At 41.5% G+C, this 23,611-nt stretch overlaps 1 protein-coding gene across 1 annotated transcript in view; it reads left to right on the top strand.

The window, feature by feature from the left end:
* The window catches only part of LOC139390707 (leucine-rich repeat and immunoglobulin-like domain-containing nogo receptor-interacting protein 2), a 172,101-nt gene extending 148,826 nt beyond the window's left edge, over window positions 1-23,275 (top strand). Inside the window, exon 2 of the mRNA XM_071138021.1 lies at window positions 20,222-23,275. Coding sequence (XP_070994122.1) covers window positions 20,234-22,078 — 1,845 coding nt within the window. The 5' untranslated portion in view covers window positions 20,222-20,233 and the 3' untranslated portion in view covers window positions 22,079-23,275. The remainder of the gene's footprint in view (window positions 1-20,221) is intronic.
* Window positions 23,276-23,611: the final 336 nt, after the last annotated feature.

Genomic DNA, 23,611 nt, shown 5'->3' with positions numbered 1-23,611 from the left:
GATGATTGCGAAAGATGCATCATGAGGAGTTTCACAGATTCCACAGATCATAAACAAGTCTATGTGTTATGAAAGATGTTCTTCTTCTTTTTGTCTTGAAAAGCATCAACTTTTAACGTCAAAGTGCATAAATGTTTCTTAATCTATTGATTTTCCACGTTGTATTTTACTGAGGCTTTATGAAAGGGGAATAACAGTGGAATGGTTGATTAAACATGAATAGATTCTTTATTAATTTAATCTCCCACTGAATCTCCATTATTATACATTGCATTTTCTTTAGGATGCAACTGAATATTGAACAGCTGTGCTGTTGTTTTTGTGAGAGGGAGCACTGTGCACACTCAAGACAGAAAGGAGAAAGAGCCGGAAGGAGAGAGCGAGAATGGAGAAATTGAGACAGTGAGAGAAAGAGAGAGAGTGGGAGAGATCTGTGGCGGCCCATGGAATATACCAGTCAACTGCCTGGGGAGTGATCGCAATCTCCTGTAGCTGCTCTCTCACCTCTAGATTTCAATCTGATAAAAGCTCCTTTGGCATTCACAAGCTCAGACAGTGAATAGGGCGGTCTGCCTGCATTATCAGATAGGCGCTATAGCAATATGAGCGTACATTTTGATGTAGTATCAGTCTCAGAGACAACGCTCAGCTGACCATCCTGAGGTCATCCCAAAGACACGAGAGCCAAAAGCGTTTGGGAAGAATGTGAAAACACTATGGTGAAGTCATGCCACATACTGTAGGCTATTGCACATGCTGAGAAGGATGGCAACGTGTGTTGGTTGTGCCTGTGCAAGTAAAACTATGAACTCTGGCACTTCATGGTTGCTCATCATGTGATTTTGTGCGCAATTAATGTGATAACATGTGACGTCATCAGTGGCTATTTAATGAGGGAGGACAATATTTTTTAATGAGCATATTGGGTGAATGTCATTCATATTCCATTCACCAGCTCAATGATCAGTAATGTTGATAAGTTTAGGCTACTCCATGATGCTAAAATCTTCCCTATGCCCTTCATGAGGTGGCTACAACATAGACTGTGAATGAAAGTTTACGACGTAGGTGCACAGGTCAAGAGAAATTTGAGTAATCAAGGTGACACACATTGGCACATTCAATATCGCCTTACAGGGTGTAATCATTTGTCCAACAGTAGCAAACAAAATATTCTATTGGACAAATTCAGGTATGTTAATTCCCGTTTCGTTCAGTTTGCTTCCATTTAAGAAATGTTTTAACAGAATCGTCCAAATGAATACACTCCTCATCACACGCAAACACAGTTCACTTTCATCCCTTTGATCGTTGTATAATTCCTTCTCACATCTATTCGCTCTCCTCTGCTCACTTTTTCCCTTTGCTTGTGGACTTCAGACTTCAGGCGAAAAAACACTTCCAAGCAAAACCTTCATATCATAACCACCATCCGCTACACACAGCCTACATTCAGTGTCACCATATTACTTTCCCCTTAAGAGGCAGTAGAAGAAAACAAAAATGTATGTTACCCATTGAACGACATCTATTGCAGGATAAATTAAGATTAAAGTTTACATATCTGGCCATATATGGATGTAAAATTTTACTTTATGCGTTTATTACGTAGGCTTCTTCTAAGCCAGGTATTCCCAAACGGGGGTATGCCGTCAAGGGTACGCCAAATAAAAATGTGATTCATATTAAAAAAAAAACAGTACATTTATATGTGGCGATGTAGAGGTGAATCCAGGCCCTGCAGTGCCTAGCTCCACTCCTATTCCCCAGGGGCTCTCTTTTGACGACTTCTGTAACCGTAGTAGCCTTGGTTTCATGCATGTTAACATTAGAAGCCTCCTCCCTAAGTTTGTTCTATTCACTGCTTTAGCACACTCTGCCAACCCGGATGTTCTAGCTGTGTCTGAATCCTGGCTTAGGAAGACCACCAAAAATTCTGACATTTTAATTCCAAACTACAACATTTTCAGACAAGATAGAACTGCCAAAGGGGGCGGTGTTGCAATCTACTGCAAAGATAGCCTGCAGAGTTCTGTCCTACTATCCAGGTCTGTACCCAAACAATTTGAACTTCTACTTTTAAAAATCCACCTCTCTAAAAAAAGTCTCTCACCGTTGCCGCCTGCTATAGACCACCCTCTGCCCCCAGCTGTGCTCTGGACACCATATGTGAACTGATTGCCCCTCATCTATCTTCAGAGCTCGTGCTGCTAGGCGACCTAAACTGGAACATGCTTAACACCCCAGCCATCCTACAATCTAAACTTGATGCCCTCAATCTCACACAAATTATCAATGAACCTACCAGGTACCTCCCCAAAGTCTTAAACATGGGCACCCTCATAGATATCATCCTAACCAACTTCCCCTCTAAATACACCTCTGCTGTCTTCAACCAAGATCTCAGCGATCACTGCCTCATTGCCTGCATCCGTAATGGGTCAGCGGTCAAACGACCTCCTCTCATCACTGTAAAACGCTCCCTGAAACACTTCAGCGAGCAGGCCTTTCTAATCGACCTGGCCGGGGTATCCTGGAAGGATATTGACCTCATCCCGTCAGTAGAGGATGCCTGGATATGTTTTTAAAATGCCTTCCTAACCATCTTAAATAAACATGCCACATTCAAGAAATTTAGAACCAGGAACAGATATAGCCCTTGGTTCTCCCCAGACCTGACTGTCCTTAACCAACACAAAAACATCCTATGGCGTTCTGCATTAGCATCGAACAGCCCCCGTGATATGCAGCTGTTCAGGGAAGCTAGAAACCATTATACACAGGCAGTTAGAAAAGCCAAGGCTAGCTTTTTCAAACAGAAATTTGCTTCTTGCAACACTAACTCAAAAAAGTTCTGCGACACTGTAAAGTCCATGGAGAATAAGAACACCTCCTCCCAGCTGCCCACTGCACTGAAGATAGGAAACACTGTCACCACTGATAAATCCACCATAATTGAGAATTTCAATAAGCATTTTTCTACGGCTGGCCATGCTTTCCACCTGGCTACTCCTACCCCTGTCAACAGCACTGCACCCCCAACAGCAACTCGCCCAAGCCTTCCCCATTTCTCCTTCTCCCAAATCCATTCAGCTGATGTTCTGAAAGAGCTGCAAAATCTGGATCCCTACAAATCAGCCGGGCTAGACAATCTGGACCCTTTCTTTCTAAAATGATCTGCCAAAATTGTTGCCACCCCTATTACTAGCCTGTTCAACCTCTCTTTCGTGTCGTCTGAGATTCCCAAAGATTGGAAAGCAGCTGCTGTCATCCCCATCTTCAAAGGGGGGGACACTCTTGACCCAAACTGCTACAGACCTATATCTATCCTACCATGCCTTTCTAAGGTCTTCGAAAGCCAAGTCAACAAACAGATTACCGACCATTTCGAATCTCACCATACCTTCTCTGCTATGCAATCTGGTTTCAGAGCTGGTCATGGGTGCACCTCAGCCACGCTCAAGGTCCTAAACGATATCTTAACCGCCATCGATAAGAAACATTACTGTGCAGCCGTATTCATTGATCTGGCCAAGGCTTTCGACTCTGTCAATCACCACATCCTCATCGGCAGACTTAACAGCCTTGGTTTCTCAAATGATTGCCTCGCCTGGTTCACCAACTACTTCTCTGATAGAGTTCAGTGTGTCAAATCGGAGGGTCTGTTGTCCGGACCTCTGGCAGTCTCTATGGGGGTGCCACAGGGTTCAATTCTTGGACCGACTCTCTTCTCTGTATACATCAATGAGGTCGCTCTTGCTGCTGGTGAGTCTCTGATCCACCTCTACGCAGACAACACCATTCTGTATACTTCCGGCCCTTCTTTGGACACTGTGTTAACAACCCTCCAGGCAAGCTTCAATGCCATACAACTCTCCTTCCGTGGCCTCCAATTGCTCTTAAATACAAGTAAAAATAAATGCATGCTCTTCAACCGATCGCTACCTGCACCTACCCGCCTGTCCAACATCACTACTCTGGACGGCTCTGACTTAGAATACGTGGACAACTACAAATACTTAGGTGTCTGGTTAGACTGTAAACTCTCCTTCCAGACCCATATCAAACATCTCCAATCCAAAGTTAAATCTAGAATTGGCTTCCTATTTCGCAACAAAGCATCCTTCACTCATGCTGCCAAACATACCCTTGTAAAACTGACCATCCTACCAATCCTCGACTTTGGCGATGTCATTTACAAAATAGCCTCCAATACCCTACTCAACAAATTGGATGCAGTCTATCACAGTGCAATCCGTTTTGTCACCAAAGCCCCATATACTCCCCACCATTGTGACCTGTACGCTCTCGTTGGCTGGCCCTCGCTTCATACTCGTCGCCAAACCCACTGGCTCCATGTCATCTACAAGACCCTGCTAGGTAAAGTCCCCCCTTATCTCAGCTCGCTGGTCACCATAGCATCTCCCACCTGTAGCACACGCTCCAGCAGGTATATCTCTCTAGTCACCCCCAAAACCAATTCTTTCTTTGACCGCCTCTCTTTCCAGTTCTCTGCTGCCAATGACTGGAACGAACTACAAAAATCTCTGAAACTGGAAACACTTATCTCCCTCACTAGCTTTAAGCACCAACTGTCAGAGCAGCTCACAGATTACTGCACCTGTACATAGCCCACCTATAATTTAGCCCAAACAACTACCTCTTTCCCAACTGTATTTAATTTATTTATTTATTTTGCTCCTTTGCACCCCATTATTTTTATTTCTACTTTGCACATTCTTCCATTGCAAAACTACCATTCCAGTGTTTTACTTGCTATATTGTATTTACCTTGCCACCATGGCCTTTTTTGCCTTTACCTCCCTTCTCACCTCATTTGCTCACATTGTATATAGACTTGTTTATACTGTATTATTGACTGTATGTTTGTTTTACTCCATGTGTAACTGTGTCGTAGTATCTGTCGAACTGCTTTGCTTTATCTTGGCCAGGTCGCAATTGTAAATGAGAACTTGTTCTCAACTTGCCTACCTGGTTAAATAAAGGTAAAATAAATAAATAAATAATTAAATAAATATTACAGAGGAGCTACACATTTGGGTGACGGTTTTCACTCACCTGAGTACCCTCGTTTCAGTGCCAAAAACAAAATTGAACCATCTAGTGTTCAGCAAAATAACAACACAAAGTCAAATACAGGTAGCCTAGTAAAATAATGAACATCCAATCACATTAACCGTTACTCTCTCGCAGGAAACATTCATTCTTGCGCAGACATTTAGAAGCGAAACATTAATATTTGAAAAATAAGCCTCGGGAGTTGTGCATGAATAAAGACGACTTTTGAGAAGTAAGACATGTATAAAAGCAACAGGTACCATTAATAAGAAGGGGCTAGAAGCGTCTTATATGGTGAGCTACTGAGTGGCTAGGACAGACAAGCCCCATACGTTTGTGGATGACTTAATTCTTCCTGCTGCAGTGGATATGTCTGGGACAATGCTGGGGGAAAAGGCCAAAATAAACTATGCAGACAATGCTTTCATCAAACAACACTGTTTCACAACGCATCAGTGACATGGCAGGAGATGTTTTGAAACAATTACTGCTTCGCATACAAGCCAGTGAATTATATGCGTTACAGCTGGCACAGCTCCTGGTATATGTCTGTTATGTTTATGGGGGGTCAATTAAGGAAGACATCCTATTCTGCAAATCATTGGAAACCATGACAACGTGAGAGGATATTTTTAAAGTACTGGACAGCTTTGTGACATCAAATGGACTTTGGTGGTCAAGATGTGTTGGTATCTGTACTGATGGCGCAAAAGCTATCACAGAGAGACATAGTGGAGTGGTAACGCAAGTGCAAGCAGTTGCTCCTGACGCCACTTAAGAACACTGCAGCCTCCACGAGAGGCTCTTGCTGCCAAGGGAATGCCTGGCAGCTTGAAAGACGTTTTGGAAACTACAGTGAAAATGGTTAACTTTGTTAAAGCAAGGCCCCTGAATTCTCAGGTATTTTCTGCATTATGCAATGATATTGGCAGCGATCATAAAATGCTTTTACAAAATACGGAAGTGTGCTGGTTATCAAGGGGCAAAGTATTGACATGTTTTTAATTTTTTAAAAATGTTTTATTGAGAGACGAGCTTAAAGTTCTCTCTACTGACCATAGTTTTCACTTGTCTGACCGCTTGCGTGATGTATTTCTCAAATGACTGGCCTATCTGCGTGATGTTTTTTCTCGCCTGAATGATCTGAATCTAGGATTAGTGACTCTCGGGACAAAATTGAGGATATGATTAAGGGGAGTCAGTAGAGGTTAAGACGCTGATGCCCTTTGCAACCACATACCTATGTAAGAGCGGATTCTCGGCCCTCACTAGCATGAAGCTAAATAAAGGCAGACTGTGGGTGGAAAATGATTTAAGACTGAGAATCCAAACATTGCAGAGTTATGTGCATCCTTTCAAGCACACACTTCTGATTAGCCTGTGGTGCATTATTCAACATTTTCGATGAACAAATAAGGTTTTATATGTAAGATGGCTAAATAAAGAGCAAAATTATTGATTATTTTATTATTATTTGTGCCCTGGTCCAATAAGAGCTCTTTGTCACTTCTCATGATCCGGGTTGTGACAAAAACTCACACTCATTCTTATGTTTAATAAATGTATCGTAGAGTGTGTGTGTGGCAGGCTTACAATGATGGGAAAAAACAACATTTGACAGTGCACTGACCCTGGTGCTAAAGGGGGAACGCAGCTGGAGGTTGAATGTTTGAATGGGTACGGGACTAAAAAATGTTTGGGAACCACTGTTCTAACCCATTGCTTTCTACTACATACAGTGCCTTGCGAAAGTATTCGGCCCCCTTGAACTTTGCGACCTTTTGCCACATTTCAGGCTTCAAACATAAAGATATAAAACTGTATTTTTTTGTGAAGAATCAACAACAAGTGGGACACAATCATGAAGTGGAACGACATTTATTGGATATTTCAAACTTTTTTAACAAATCAAAAACTGAAAAATTGGGCGTGCAAAATTATTCAGCCCCTTTAAGTTAATACTTTGTAGCGCCACCTTTTGCTGCGATTACAGCTGTAAGTCGCTTGGGGTATGTCTCTATCAGTTTTGCACATCGAGAGACTGAAATTTTTTCCCATTCCTCCTTGCAAAACAGCTCGAGCTCAGTGAGGTTGGATGGAGAGCATTTGTGAACAGCAGTTTTCAGTTCTTGCCACTCTTCCATAAAGGCCAGATTTGTGCAATATACAACTGATTGTTGTCCTATGGACAGAGTCTCCCACCTCAGCTGTAGATCTCTGCAGTTCATCCAGCGTGATCATGGGCCTCTTGGCTGCATCTCTGATCAGTCTTCTCCTTGTATGAGCTGAAAGTTTAGAGGGACGGCCAGGTCTTGGTAGATTTGCAGTGGTCTGATACTCCTTCCATTTCAATATTATCGCTTGCACAGTGCTCCTTGGGATGTTTAAAGCTTGGGAAATCTTTTTGTATCCAAATCCGGCTTTAAACTTCTTCACAACAGTATCTCGGACCTGCCTGGTGTGTTCCTTGTTCTTCATGATGCTCTCTGCGCTTTTGACGGACCTCTGAGACTATCACAGTGCAGGTGCATTTATACGGAGACTTGATTACACACAGGTGGATTGTATTTATCATCATTAGTCATTTAGGTCAACATTGGATCATTCAGAGATCCTCACTGAACTTCTGGAGAGAGTTTGCTGCACTGAAAGTAAAGGGGCTGAATAATTTTGCACGCCCAATTTTTCAGTTTTTGATTTGTTAAAAAAGTTTGAAATATCCAATAAATGTCGTTCCACTTCATGATTGTGCCCCACTTGTTGTTGATTCTTCACAAAAAAATACAGTTTTATATCTTTATGTTTGGAGCCTGAAATGTGGCAAAAGGTCGCAAAGTTCAAGGGGGCCGAATACTTTCGCAAGGCACTGTATAATAATACGATTAACTTATATCTTTACATTAAAAACCAAAGTCTATCAGATTTCAAGTCATTCCAATAAATGTTATAACCCTTGATATTCAAGAATAGGACTTGGAAATATGGAAGAATAGATTAGCTAAATTGTTTTACATGAGCATAACCCCAAAACTAAGGACTTATTAACCAGCCCTACTCTGTTGTCTAGGATTTTGTTGTCGTGGAGGAATGATTGGGCTCATTGATTTGAGTTGAAAAAATAAAATGCGGTGCTCACGGAATGGCATGCTTTGAGCGCTACTGAAAATGCTAGTTACATTTGAAAAATGAATGCCATATGCTGCATTTGCTATAGGCCTATTGTTTACCTTTTTGTTGGTGACACTTTGATGTCTTGATAATATGCAGCTATTTAAACGGCAAGTCCACAGATGAAACAATAAAATAACGGTCGCCACAGCTCTGTTTTTGGTAAAAAGCTCAGGTATGAGCCTGGAGAAATGTAACCACTCTCAGATTAATAGACAGAGTTATGGATGCAAGGACTGACCATCCACGAAATCAAAAATATTATTTTTGCTGACTATACAGTGTTTGTTTACGATTACAATGTTTACAAACATTGGAGAAAAACAAGCTTATATTTTGATATTCTTCAAGAATATATATATATAGCCAGTCAAAAGTTTGGACACACCTACTCATTCAAGGATTTTTCTTTATTATTACTATTTTCTACATTGTAGATAATAGTGAAGATATCAAAACTAAGAAATAGTACATATGGAATCATGTAGTGTTAAACAAATCTAAATATAATTTATATCCGAGATTCTTCAAAGTAGCCAACCTCTTTACACTCTTGGCATTCTCTTTACCAGCTTTATGAGTTAGTCACCTGGAATGCATTTCAATTAACAGGTGTGCCTTGTTAAAAGTTCATTTGTGGAATTTCATTCCTTCTTAATGCGTTTGAGCCAATCAGATGTGCTGTGACAAGGTAGGGTTGGTATACAGAAGATAGCTCTATTTGCTTACAGACCAAGTCCCATATTATGGCAAGAACAGCTCAAATACGCAAAGAGAAACGACAGTCCATTTCTACTTTAAGACAAGAAGTTCAGTCAGTCCGGAAAATTTCAAGAAAGTCTCTTCAAGTGAAGTCGCAAAAACCGTCAAGCATTATGATGAAACTGTCTCTCATGAGGACCGCCACAGGAAAGGAAGACCCAGAGTTACTTCTGCTGCAGTGGGTAAGTTCATTAGAGTTAACTGCACCTCAGACTGCAGCCCAAATAAATGCTTCACAGAGTTCAAGTAACAGACCCATCTCAACATCAATTGTTCAGAGGAGATTGCGTGAATTAGTCCTTCATGGTCGAATTGCTGAAAAGAAACCACTACTAAAGGACACCAATAATAAGAAGATACTTGCCTGTGCCACAAAACACGAGCAATAGACAATAGACCTGTGGAAATCTGTCCTTGGTCTGATGAGTCCAAATTTGAGATCTTTGTTTCCAACCGCCGTGTCTTTGTGAGACGCAGAGTAGGTGAACATATGATCTCCGCATGTGTGGTTCCCACTGTGAAGCATGGAAAAGGTGTGATGATGTGGGGGTGCTTGCTGGTGACTCTGTCAATGATTTATTTAGAATTCAATGTACACTTAACCAGCATGGCTACCACAGCATTCTGCAGCGATATGCAATCCCATCTAGTTTGCGCTTAGTGGGACTATCATTTGTTTTTCAACAGGACAATGACCCAAAACACACCTCCAGGCTGTGTAAGGGCTATTTGAACAAGAAGGAGACTGATGGAGTGCTGTATCAGACGACCTGGCCTCCACAATCACCTGACCTCAACCCAATTGAGATGGTTTGGGGTGAGTTGGACCGCAGAGTGAAGGAAAAGCAGGCAAAAAAAGTGTGCATTCAAATGGCTCTCCTGTGAAGTAGTGACACGGGACATACACCTAGTTTCCTGAAACTAGTCATATATGTGACTGACTGGCTCAAATCGTTTTTATGTAGCAAAATTTGAAATAGTGTTTTTTTTACATTGGATAAAAGTAGAGACTAAGAGCTACACAATTGTATATTGCATTTTTGAGGAACAATGGGAAAGTAATTCTGCTTTGAAAGTTTTGAGAAAATTACCTATGAATGTGTTGGTACCTACTGGAGAAATCTCTTTTGTCTCCACCCATTCAGCATTGTTCGCACCCTCCCTCCAGCCCCATCCATCTCTTTAAGGATTCACATGTGAGGTCATGTGCTAAAAAGTGGGTAGTGTAGTGAAGATTAAGACTAAAAGTGGTAAAAGTAGTAGTCTACAATAAGGGAAAAAACAGGTCAACAGAAAAAACATATTTTGTAAATATTACATGAATCTTACCCAGACACACTTGTCTAAATGTATAGGTCATGTGAAAGAATTGCTATAACCTCCAGCCACATCTTGCCAAGATGATGGTCCTTACAGAAGGTGTAAACGGTACAGCCAAATGGTTCCTTGCATAGCAGCAATATCAGGAATAGATATTGTCAATATATATAAAATAATATACTGTATGTACAAGAAATATATCAGTAACAATATCTGTGATCGATGAGGTAGTAGTATGCATACAATCAGGGTTAAAGTGGCTGAGCAGCAGGATAAAAAAAATAATAGTAGCAGCAATGTATGGCGTGTGTGTTAGGAGAGAGTCATGTGAATAGAGGCACTGCAGATAGTGCTGATAACTGGTCCGTCCGAACCACACATGAACAAGGGAATCTTCTGTACTGTCCTTGACTTTGGTGCAGGGAATGTGATGTCCATAGCCTCTTCGTCACAAAACTCCCTGATCTTCTCAAAAACATAAGTTTGTCTAGCTGTGTCCAGTCCAGGTGGTGCTTGTACAGACAGACCATCTATGGGAGGCAGGATGTCAGCGTTACACTCCTTGGCGACAACAACACCAGGCTCCAGAGCATCGAAGCTGTAAAACAGGAAATAACCAAAAACATGTAGAAGTCAATACAACCTTGTACAACATAAATTTACCTCTCAAGTTTAGATAAGAAGAATAACCTCATACAATGCAATGAAAATTATATTCAAAATTCTATTAGTCGATTCCTTGTAGGGACCCTGCGGCAGGGTAGCCTAGTGGTTAGAGCATTGGACTAGTAACCGGAAGATTGCAAGTTCAAACCCCCAAGCTGACAAGGTACAAATCTGTCGTTCTGCTCCTGAACAGGCAGTTAACCCACCATTCCTAGGCTATCATTGAAAATAAGAATTTGTTCTTAACTGACTTGCCTAGTTAAATAAAGGTTAAATAAAAAAAAAAAGTGTTTGTGCCCTGGGTGGTGTCCTGGTAATACTTTTGCATAATTCTCTGCTTAGTTGTTGATGAAGTTCACCACTCGCTGCAGATCCTCATGCTTCAGGTGACTACAGCTCAGCATTCAACACCATAGTACCCTCCAAACTCACCATTAAGCTTGAGACCCTGGGTCTCGACCCCGCCCTGTGCAACTGTGTCCTGGACTTCTTGACAGGCCTCCCCCAGGTGGTTAAGGTAGGAAACAACATCTCCACTCCGCTGATCCTCAACACTGGGGCCACACAAGGGTGCGTTCTCAGCCTTTGTTGTGGAAAATATTGAATCAAATACTTCTCAGATACCGGAGCTTGTGAATTCAAATAGACTTTATTACGGAGAGTAACAAAGCCGAGCAATTCCATGGAAGAACTAACACTTCATTCTTAGTACTTGGCTTTTATACAGTCTTTTCCTTACATAACGTCATCACTCCACTTTATGAATCTTGTTGTCTTACTTAGTTTCCATTCTCTTATTGGCTCAGACATTGGGGCATAGTCTATTGGTGGCATGACATGCCCCCTCTTACTGTTGCCCCTCACTGCTTAGCCAATGTTCCTGTCCAGAGGTCTTTACAAGTTCAGGCCGATGTTGTTTATGTATGATTTACCCATGTGCGTGTCCAGTAGCCTTCACAAGATCAGATATGGCCCAGACCAGTCACGTCTTGTTAGTCTACCTTAACTCATCAACACAGATTCTGCTTCCGTTCTGTTTTTTACATGTCCAATGGTCAATTCGATGTTGATCCAGTTTTGTACACTCACATGGGTTCAGCCTTCATTCTGTTTACACATGTCTAATATTTAAACTTATATCAGTTATTCTTTCTACTTCAAAGACAACAATATAGGTTACTGAAAATCAACCATAGTCATGAATTTTCACCTACACCCTCTCCTGTACTCCCTGTTCACCCATGACTGCGTGTCCATGCACGCCTCCAACTCAATCATCAAGTTTGCAGATGACACTACAGTGGTAGGCTTGTTACCAACAATGACGAGACAGCCTACAGGGAGGAGCAGAGGGCCTTCGGAGTGTGTTGTCAGGAAAATAACCTGTCACTCAATGTCATCAAAACAAAAGAGATGATCGTGGACATCAGGAAACAGCAAAGGGAGCACTCCCCTATCCACATCGACGGGACAGCAGTGGAGAAGGTCGAAGGTTTATAGTTCCTCGGTGTACATATCACCGACAAACTGAAATGGTCCACGCACACAGACAGTGTGGTGAAGAAGGCGCAACCTTGCCTCTTCATCCTCAGAGAATGAAAAAATGTGGCTTGTCACAGAAATCCCTCACTAACTTTATCAGGTGCACAATTGAGAGCATCCTGCCGCCTGTATCTCCACCTGGTATGGCAACTGCAGGGCACTCCAGAGGGTGGTGCAGTCTGCACAACGCATAACCAGGAGCAAACTACCTGCCCTACCAGACACCTACAACACCCGATGTCACTGGAAGGCAAAAAATATAATCAAGGACAATAACCACCCGAGCAACTACCTGTTCACCCCGCTTCCATCCAGAAGGCGAGATCAGTACAGGTGCATCAAAGCTGGGACATAGAGACTGAAAAACAGCTTCTTTCTCAAGGCCATTAGATTGTTAAACAGCCACCACTAGCACAGAGAGGCGGCTCCCTACCTAAAGACTTGATGTCATTGGCCACTTTAATAAATCTAACACTAGTCACTTTAATAATGCCACTCCAAGAATGTTTACATATCTCACATTACTCATCTCATATGTATATACTGTATACTGTATCCTTCACTATCTATTCTTTACTATCTATTGAATCTTAGCCGCTTTGTCACTGCCCATCCATATATATTTTATACTTAACTATTCTCATCCCATTTCTTTACTCGATTGTGTGTATTAGGTTTTGTTGTGATATTTGTTACCTATTAGGTTTAGTTGTGGAATTGTTAGATATTACCTGTTAGATACTGCTGCACTGTCAGATCTAGAAGCATAAGCATTTCGCTACACTCGCAATAACATCTGCTAACCCTGTGTATGTGACAAATACAATTTGACCTGTGCCTGCTTGGGCCAGCTATCTTTTTGATGGGAGGCATTGGACCATTCTCCTAGTATTACTGGTAGAGGAGAATCAGGCGTGTTCTACTAATGCTGAAAGACAAATTTCAGAAACAAATATTTTGGCATTATTAAACAATAGATAGCCATAATCACCGTCAGACACACCTGGCTAACTTGATTGGTCATGTAATCATCTGGCCAAGTGGAGCCTATTGTTTACACATGCTAGCTAAACAATGAAACATAATCCTAATCGATAGAGTACAAACAATATAAACCGATTGTCATAGCTAGCTAAAGTAGCCAAATTATCTAGCTAACCTTAGGCAATAACTAGCAATGTGAAATGGCATTCTGAGATAACATTACTACACACAAATCATAAACATAATGTTAGCTAGCGAGCCAGCCATCTAACGTCAGCTAGCTAGCTTACAGTCAGATTTAATTTGGGGTTATTTGTTTATACATGGAGCTAGCTAGCTAGCTAACTAAAAAATGAACCATGACCCCAATCCATAGAGTACTAGCAATACAAACCAATTGTCATAGCTAACTAAAGTTAACCAAATAGGTTTAAGGTTAGCTAGTTAGTTAGCTAACTTTAGGCTATAACTAGCAATACGAAATGCCATTCTGAGAAAACATTAACATACTACACACAAATCATAAAAATAATGTTAGCTAGCGAGCCAGCCATCTAACATCAGCTAGCTAGCTAACAGTCAGCTTTAATTTGGGGTATTTTGTTTATACATGGAGCTAACTAGCTAGCCAGCTAAACAATAAACCATAATCCCAATCCATAGAGTACTAGCAATACAAACCAATTGTCATAGCTAACTAAAATGAGCCAAATAGGTTCAATATTAGCTAGTTAGCTAGCTAACATTAGGCAATAACTAGCCATGTGAAATGGCATTCTGAGATAACATTACTACACACAGATTGAAGCTATAAACTATAGATCTAAGCATAACTCTTGAGCTGTCTGTATCCTCCTGACTGGTGTTTAATTGTTTATGAAACTAAATATGCTTCTCTGCATCTCTGCTAGAATCTGGGTAAACTATTGAAAGGAATGTGAGTCTTATTCAGTATATTATTATGCTTGATTTGCTAAACCCTACAAACCCCAGCTAAAATAGTTAGACAAGCTACCTACTCAAACTTGATTGTTACCCTGAAATTGCTTTTTGGTACATAGGTTCCCAATCTCCCAACCTTATACCTAGCTATCTGGGCTAGCTGAAGCGAACTTCATAAAATGACTAGGTGGCTAGTAGTAGTGTTAGTAGTAGTAGTAGTAGTAGTAGTAGTAGTAGTAGTAGTAGTAGTAGTAGTAGTAGTAGTGAGAGAGACAGCGAGAGAGCGAAAGAGTATACAAAACATTAGGAACACCTTCCTAATATTGAGTTACACAACAGCCTCAATGTGATGGGGCATGGACTCTACAAGGTGTTGAAAGCGTTACACAGGGATGCTGGCCCATGTTGACTCCAATGCTTCCCACAGTTGTGTCAAGTTGGCTGGATGTACTTTGGTTGGTGGACCATTCTGGATACACACAGGAAATTTTTGAGCATGAAATACCCAGCCTCGTTACATCTAGTACCATACCCATTGCCCATTCGCCCTCTGAACACCACACATACATAATCCATGTCTCAATTGTCTCAAGGCTTAAAAATCCTTCTTTAATTAACCTTTTTCCTCCAATTCATCTACACTGGTGGAAGTGGATTTAACAAGTGACATCAATAAGGGATCATAGCTTTCACCTGGATTGACCTGGTCAGTCTATGTCATGGAAAGTGCTGGTGTTTTAAATGTTTTGTATAAAGTGCCTTCAGAAAGTATCCACAGCCTTACACCTTTTCCACATTTTATTGTGTTACAGCCTGAATATAAAATTGATTAAATTTAGTTTTTTTGTCACTGGCCTGCATGCAATACCCCATCATGTGAAAGTGGGATTTCTGTTTTTTGAAATTTTTACAAATTAATAAAAAATCACTTGAGTCATTAAGTCTTCAACCCCTTTGTTATGGCAAGCCTAAATAAATTGAGGTGTGTCATTACAAAGATACAGGTGCCCATCATAAATCAGTTGCCAGAGAGGAAGGAAACCTCTCAGCCAATGCTGACTTTAAAACAGTTACAGAGTTTAACCTCTTGGAAACCCCCCCTCCCCCCAGATCCGGGATAATTGTCATCAACTACGCTAAATAGCATAGCGCAACGGCCAAATAATCTTAATAGAAAATATTCATATTCATGAAATCAAAAGTGAAATATAGCGAAACACAGCTTAGCCTTTTGTTAATCACCCTTTCGTCTCAGAGTTTGAAATGATGCTTTACAGCGAAAACAATACAAGCGTTTTTAACAATATTTTTACAGTTTTGGAAACTTTAGAGTGTTTTCTATCCTAAGCTGTCAATTATATGCATATTCTAGCATCTGGTCCTGAGAAATAGGCAGTTTACTTTGGGAATGTTATTTTTCCAAAAATAAAAATAGTTCCCCCTAGCTTCAAGAGGTTGATGGTTGTAATAGGAGAAAATTAACCTAATTGACAGAGTGAAAAGAAGGAAGCCTGTACATATTTTATTTTTGTAATATTCTTTTTTTGTACCTTTATTTAACCAGGTAAGCTAGTTGAGAACAAGTTCTTATTTGCAACTGTGACCTGGCCAAGATAAAGCAAAGCAGTTCGACACATACAACAACACAGAGTTACACATGGAATAAACAAACATACAGTCAATAACACAGTAGAAAGTCTATATACAGCATGTGCAAATGAGGTAGGATAAGGGAGGTAAGGCAATAAACAGGCCATGGTGACGAAGTAATTACAATATAGCAATTAAATACTGGAATGGTAGAATGTGCAGAAGATTACAAAGGCATTACAAAGGAGCAAGATAAATAAATAAATACAGTACGGGGATGAGGTATATTGGATGGGCTATTTACAGATGGGCTATGTACAGGTGCAGTGATCTGTGAGTTGCTCTGACAGCTGGTGCTTAAAGCTAGTGAGGGAGGTAAGAGTATCCAGCTTTAGTGATTTTTGCAGGTTGTTCCAGTCATTGGCAGCAGAGAACTGGAAGGAAAGGCGGCCAAAGGAAGAATTGGCTTTGGGGGTAACCAGTGAGATATACCTGCTGGAGCACGTTCTACGGGTGGGTGCTGCTATGGTGACCAGTGAGCTGAGTGAGATAAGGTGTGGCTTTAACTAGCAGAGACTTGTAGATGGCCTGGAGCCAGTTGGTTTGGCGTTGAGTATGAAGCGAGGGCCAGCCAACGAGAGCGTACAGGTCGCAGTGATGGGTAGTATATGGGGCTTTGGTGACAAAACCGATGGCACTGTGATAGACTGCATCCAATTTGAATAACAATATTCAAAAACATGCATCCTGTTTGCAACAAGGCACTAAAGTAATACTGTTAAGAAAATGTTTAAAGCAATTAACTTTTTTTCCTGAATACAAAGTTTTATGTTTGGAGCAAATGCAATAAAACACATTACTAAGTACCACTCTCCATATATTTAAGCATAGTGGTAGCTGCATTCATGTTATGGGTATGTTTGAAATCGTTAAGAATTGGGGAGATTTGCAGGATAAAAATGTTATGGAATGCAGTTAATCACTTGCAAAATCCTAAAGGAAAATCTGGTTCAGATTGCTTTCCACCAGACTCTGGGAGATTAACCTTTCAGCAGGATAATAACCGAAAACACAAGGCCAGATCTACACTGGAGTTGCTTATCAAGAAGACAAGGAATGTTCCTTTGTGACCGAGTTGTGGTTTTGACTGAAATTTTCTTGAAAATCTATGGCAAGACTTGAAAATGGACAAATATTGTAAAATCCAGGTGAGCAAAGCTCTTACTCAGAAAGACTCACAGCTGTAATCACTGCCAAAAGTGACTCTAACATGTAATGACTCAGGGGCTTGAATACTTAATAAACTAGATATTTCTGAATTATTTCATTTGCAATAAATTTGCAAACATTTCTAAAAACAAGTTTTCTCTATATCATTATGGGGTATTGTGTGTAGATGGGTGAGAAAAAAATAAATGTAATCGATTTTTTAATTCAGGCTGTAACACAACAAAATGTGCAATAATATGTATAATATACACTACATGACCAAAAGTATGTGAACACCTGCTCGTCGAACGTCTCATTCCAAAACCATGGGCATTAATATGGAGTTGGACCCCCAATAACAGCCTCCACTCTTCTGGGAAGGCTTTTCACTAGATGTTGGAACTTGCTTCCATTCAGCCACAAGAGCATTAGTGAGTTCGGGCACTGATGTTGGGCGATTAGGCTCTGACCTCAAACCCATCGAACAGGTGTTCGATGGGTTTGAGGTCAGGGCGCTGTGCAGGCCACTCAAGTTCTTCAACACTGATCTCGACAAACCATTTCCGTATGGACCTCGCTTTATGCACGGGGGCATTGTTATGCTGAAACAGCAAAGGGCCTTCCCCAAACTGTTGCCACAAAGTTGGAAGCACAGAATCGTCTAGAATGTCATTGTATGCTGTAGTACTAAGATTTCCCTTCACTAGAACTAAGGGGCCTAGCCCTAACCATGTAAAACAGTCCTTGACCATTATTTCTCATCCACCAAACTTTACAGTTGGCACAATGCATTGGGGCAAGTAGCGTTTTCCTGGCATCTGCCAAACCCAGATTCGATCCATCAGACTGCCAGATGGTGAAGCATGATTCATCACTCCAGAGAACGTGTTTCCACTGCTCCAGAGTCCAATGGCGGCGAGCTTTACACCACTCCAGCCAACGCTCAGCATTGCCCATGGTGAGGCTTGTGTGCGGCTGCTCGGCCATGGAAACCAATTTCATGAAGCTCGCAACAAACAGTTTTTGTGCTGCTGTTTCTTCCAGAGGCAGTTTGGAACTCGGTGGTGAGTATTGCAAGCGAGGACAGATGATTTTTATGCTCTATGCAGAACTCGGCGGATCCGTAATTTGAGCTTGTGTGGCCTACCACTTCGCACTGAGCCGTTGTTGATCCTAGACGTTTCCACTTCACAATAACAGCACTTACATTAGACCGGGGCAGCAATAGCAGGGCAGAAATTTGATGAACTGACTTGTTGGAAAGGTGGTGTCCTATGACGGTACCACATTGAAAGTCATTGAGCACTTCAGTAAGGCCATTCTACTGCCAATGTTCGTCTATGGAGATCGCATGGCTGTGTGCTCGATTGTATACATCTGTTAGCAAGAGTTGTAGCTGAAATAACCAAATCCACTAATTTGAAGGGTCCACATACCTTTGAATAATATATATATATATATATATATATATGTATGTATATGTATGTATGTATGTATGTATGTGTGTGTGTGTGTTAAACAGGACAAATCTGATGGGGCATGTTCCCCTGTGCCCCTTATGAGTAAGTGTTCGGGTAACACTGAGGCATTACATTACTGTTGAATGAATTTATTTGAGAATCTTGTTCAGTGTAAGGCTTTGGCCCATCCTATTACTACAGGTGAGAGGCAATATCTCAACCCCACTCTCTGCTGCTGAAAAGAAAAACAGACACATCTTGACTACAGATGCTACTCTTTCAGAGTGTGATGGTGTTTGTTTTGACACCTTTTGGATTAATCTTTTTAATTGGATTTTTAAAAACGGATTAACCTCCCGGATCTTCATTTATTAGCTTTTGCGGCCTTTGTGATAATCCGTATAATTACAAACCTAATTTTCTTCCCATTAGGTTCTGCCCTCCAACAATTTCTACGTGTTGATTGTGTTCACTCTCAATGTGTTTGGACGGCGGAAATAATCATGTTTTTCCAATCATGTTTTTTTATTTTGTTCCATGGTCATTTTGCAGCTGTTGTGCAGTTTCTATTACTTATGAGGGGTGGAAGTTTATCTAAGAAAATCAATAAAATCATGCTCATTATTTCAGTGTAAGGGTCAGAAAAGCAAAAGATATGGTCCTGTATAAACAATATAACTGTTTCAATGTGAAGAAAACACACAGAGATGGAAATAGATGGAACGTCTTGGATTTAAAAAAGTTGAATTGGGAAAAAACATCACATGTGGACTTGTGGACAAACATTGTTGCTAGCAATTCCTCACTTTACAATATGAACATGAAAAGATTAAGCATCATTGTTTAGCTGCTTATGGTCTTACATATTTTGCACAAGTAATACATATAAATCCGAATACATCTACTGAATCCTCCTTGGTTAGAATAATGATCAGACGTATCATAGAGATAGTTTTCTTATAACTCCTCCACTCATCTCCCTTGATCAGTTTGCTGTGGATGAAACACGACAATAGACTGCAGACTCTTTGAAGTGATTTGTGTTATAAGGAGACCCAACCGATATAACAAATGACTATGGACAAATTGTTCTTAAATTCAAAGCATGAGAGTAAACCATTGAAAGAAAAGAGTTCATTGGCCTAAATTGTGACAGTATGTTGAATAAGTATGTGAGTCAGGGGATATAGGTGGGGCATGATTGCTGGTTTCAGCTGCAGTACTGTGTGAAATGCTTATGATGGCTCAGGATGTTGAAAATGAGTCATTTGCATCAGAGAAACAAGGCCATTCTAATCTGTCCTCAATGTTCATTGAAATAAGATGACAGTCAATTTCGCCACAGTAATAAGATGATCTCATCCATTTTAGTGTCCATTTATAATCTTAAAATAATGTTTATATTGACATCCATGAAGGTTTTCACATGTCACTTTTTCTTACCAATTTATGCTCTCTAATTATATTCTCTTGTTGTGTGTGTTCCCTCTCTCTCATAGAGCCGTGACAGAATGGTCGATTGTATGAGTAAAGTCATGCTGCACACGGCCCTCTCATGCTGGCAACCGTTCCTGGGACTGGCTCTTGTGGCCATCTTCGTGGGTTCCGCCTTGGGATGTCCCGCCCGCTGCGACTGCTCGGCCCAGAGCAAGTCGGTCCTGTGCCACCGCAAACGACTACCTAGCATCCCAGACGGTATCCCCATCGAGACCAGAATCCTGGACCTGAGCAAGAACAAGCTGCAGGCCGTCAACCCGGATGACTTTGCCCCCTATCCTGGTCTAGAGGATTTGGACCTCAGTGGGAACATTATCACCTATGTGGAGCCGGGGGCCTTCAACCCTCTGTACAGCTTGCACTCCCTTAGTCTCAAAAGCAATCGTATTAAGCTCATTCCTATGGGTGTCTTCACAGGCCTGTCCAACCTCACCCGGTTGGATGTCAGCGACAACAATATTGTCATCCTGCTGGACTACATGTTCCAGGACTTGAACAATCTGAAGTTCCTGGAGGTGGGTGACAATGACCTAGTGTACATCTCCCACCGGGCGTTCAGTGGACTGCTGAGCCTAGAGACTCTAACCCTGGAGAGATGCAATCTGACAGTGGTGCCTACTGAGGCCCTGTCCCACCTGCACAACCTGGTAAGACTTCACCTGCGATACCTCAGCATCAGCACCTTGCATGCCTACTCCTTCAAGAAGCTGTTCCGATTGCGCCATCTGGAGATTGACAGCTGGACCTCGCTGGACAGTGTGCCGGCCAACACGCTGCACGGCCTCAATTTGACCACGCTTTTCATCACCAACACCAACCTGTCCACCTTCCCATACCAGGCAATCAAGCACCTGCACTACCTGACGCTCCTCAACCTGTCCTTCAACCGCATCAGACACATCGAAGGCAGGATGCTGTCGCAGTTAGTGCACCTAAGGGAACTGCATCTGGTCGGGGCTCAGTTGTCGACCGTTGAACCGTACGCATTTCAGGGCCTTCGGTGGCTCAAGGTTTTCAACGTCTCCCACAACCGTTTGGACACCCTGGAGAAGGGTGTCTTCCAAGCTCCTGAGGCTCTGGAGGTACTCTTGATCGATGACAACCCCCTGGTTTGCGACTGCCGCCTCATGTGGATCCTGCAGAGGAGGCAGTCCATCTACTTTGGTGACTCGCAGCCGGAGTGCAGTACCCCCGAGGGCATCCGCGGCAGGCCTTTCAGGGAGTTCAAGGAGACCCTGCTCTCCTACTATGTGACGTGCACCAAGCCCAAAATACGGGAGAACAAGACGCAAACAATTGCCGTAGACGAAGGTCAGCCAGTGAGACTGTACTGCAGTGTTGAGGGGATCCCCAGGCCAGTGGTGTCATGGCTGTCCCCACGCCGGCGCCTCCTCACCAACAAGAGCCACGGTAGAGTCATGGTCCACAACAATGGGACGCTGGAGATCAAGGCGGCCGAGGTGCAGGACGGCGGGGTGTACCTTTGCATGGCAACCAACACTGCGGGTAACGACTCATTAATGACCTCCCTAGCAGTGAAAAGCCTGGGGTCGCTCTACGCAAACAGGACCCAGTACTACACAGATCCCAGCAATGCCACTACCAATGGGACTATCAACGTGACCTACGGCTTGGACCTAAAGACTATCTTAGTGTCGACAGCAATGGGTTGTTTCACATTCCTGGGGGTGGTTTTGTTCTGCTTCCTCCTCCTGTTCGTTTGGAGTCGGGGCAAAGGAAAGCATAAAAACAACATAGATATTGAATACGTACCTCGGTCCAAGTCTAATGGCACCTCTTTAGATGGAGGAGCAGAGGGGGAAGCTGGACCCCGTCGCTTTAACATGAAAATGATCTAACATGGTTTGTGAATCTGGGAATCCAAATGTTGGGAATAATCTAAGGATTATTTATTAACTTCTGAATTTCCCACTACTGCATGAGAATGCTACCGGGAATGGAAATAGCACTGCAGAACGCCATAACAGGACACAGGAGTGCAGTCCCAAATCATTCCATTTTATTGGATGCAATGCTACGACATTGTGACGTATGTTTTTGCACAGTTGTCAGTGAGCCTGTCTAACACGGATCCTCCGAAATGAACTTAATTGCTACCCAGGTGACCTGTAAGGAATAGGTGTCAGTAATCAAGCTTTTCAAATTCAATTTATATACCCAAAAGGAATCCATAAGTGCTGGGTTGGAATTAAAGACACTACAGAACCGTGTACAGTACAAATTTGTATCTAAAAGTATTGCTCTTATTTGTTTGGTCTTGCACCATGCTTACTCACAGAACAGACTGATCAAACTGAGCATCATTCCCTCCGACCATAATCTTTGCATATGTGTACGTAAATGCTTAATTATGTACGTGTATGTACATATTCATTAAAAACAAACTGTCCATAGCAATACTCATGGGATGCAACGTCAGCCAAAATCTCAATTCCCCCAACCTAATAAGCAAAATTGTAACTCCCCACTTAAGAAATTGTCCATGAAAATAGGAAAGGGCTTCTACAGGATTGCAACGTCACACTGGTGAAAAGATACCTGTTCCCCTAAATATTTTATTTTATTTATTGTCAACCATAAATGAAAATGTATTTTATTTATCAAAGTGGTTTGAGGTTTTAAAAAAAGTTAGTATTATAACACTATTCTGGGGAGTAATAAATACTTTTGAGGATCTTGAAGTTGACAGAGAACCTACAAAGACCACTTTTTCATCCTATTTTTGTCTTTTCATTACTAGACCGTAACCTTTGCCTAATGGCAAAATACATGTGTCCATCTTGCTGCAGAGAAGTTGATATCTTCTCTCCCCAGTAATACATTTTGACTTTGTTGTGGTAGTTCCTCATTTTGTTGTAGAATCATTTAGATTGTGACAAGTTCAAAGTAAAAAAATAATAATAATGTATGTGAAATAAAATAAGATTTATTTGTAACATTTAGTGTGTCTACATATTGACTACAATGACAAAGCTAAATGGGGATTTATCAGTATATAGTATTATCTGCCTGTTGAACATCTGGAAACAGCAAAGTAACACTAACAGGGAAAAGCCATATGGTTGAATAAAATTGTTAAATTGGAACATTTAAAATATCAATCACTGGCATTAAAGAAACTGAATTGTACTCTACTGTTTTACAGTGTATGTGAATTGTAAGGGTTGTGCATTTCTACAACATCAGATGAGGTTGACAAGGCCATCAGAAGATCTGCAGAAACACATTTACAACAGATCACAGGTTGAGAAAATTAAATGGTTTGAGGCATTGCCTTTCCAGAATGTACAATTACTGTACACAAAAAAATATCCCTTTCACTCACTAAAAACCATAACCTTTGAACCTTTGTGTGATACCCTCCTCGAACC

The sequence above is a fragment of the Oncorhynchus clarkii genome, chromosome 31 (genome assembly GCF_045791955.1).
Source record: "Oncorhynchus clarkii lewisi isolate Uvic-CL-2024 chromosome 31, UVic_Ocla_1.0, whole genome shotgun sequence".
Classification (NCBI taxonomy): Eukaryota; Metazoa; Chordata; class Actinopteri; order Salmoniformes; family Salmonidae; genus Oncorhynchus; species Oncorhynchus clarkii.
This window is presented reverse-complemented; position numbering and strand designations above follow the sequence as displayed.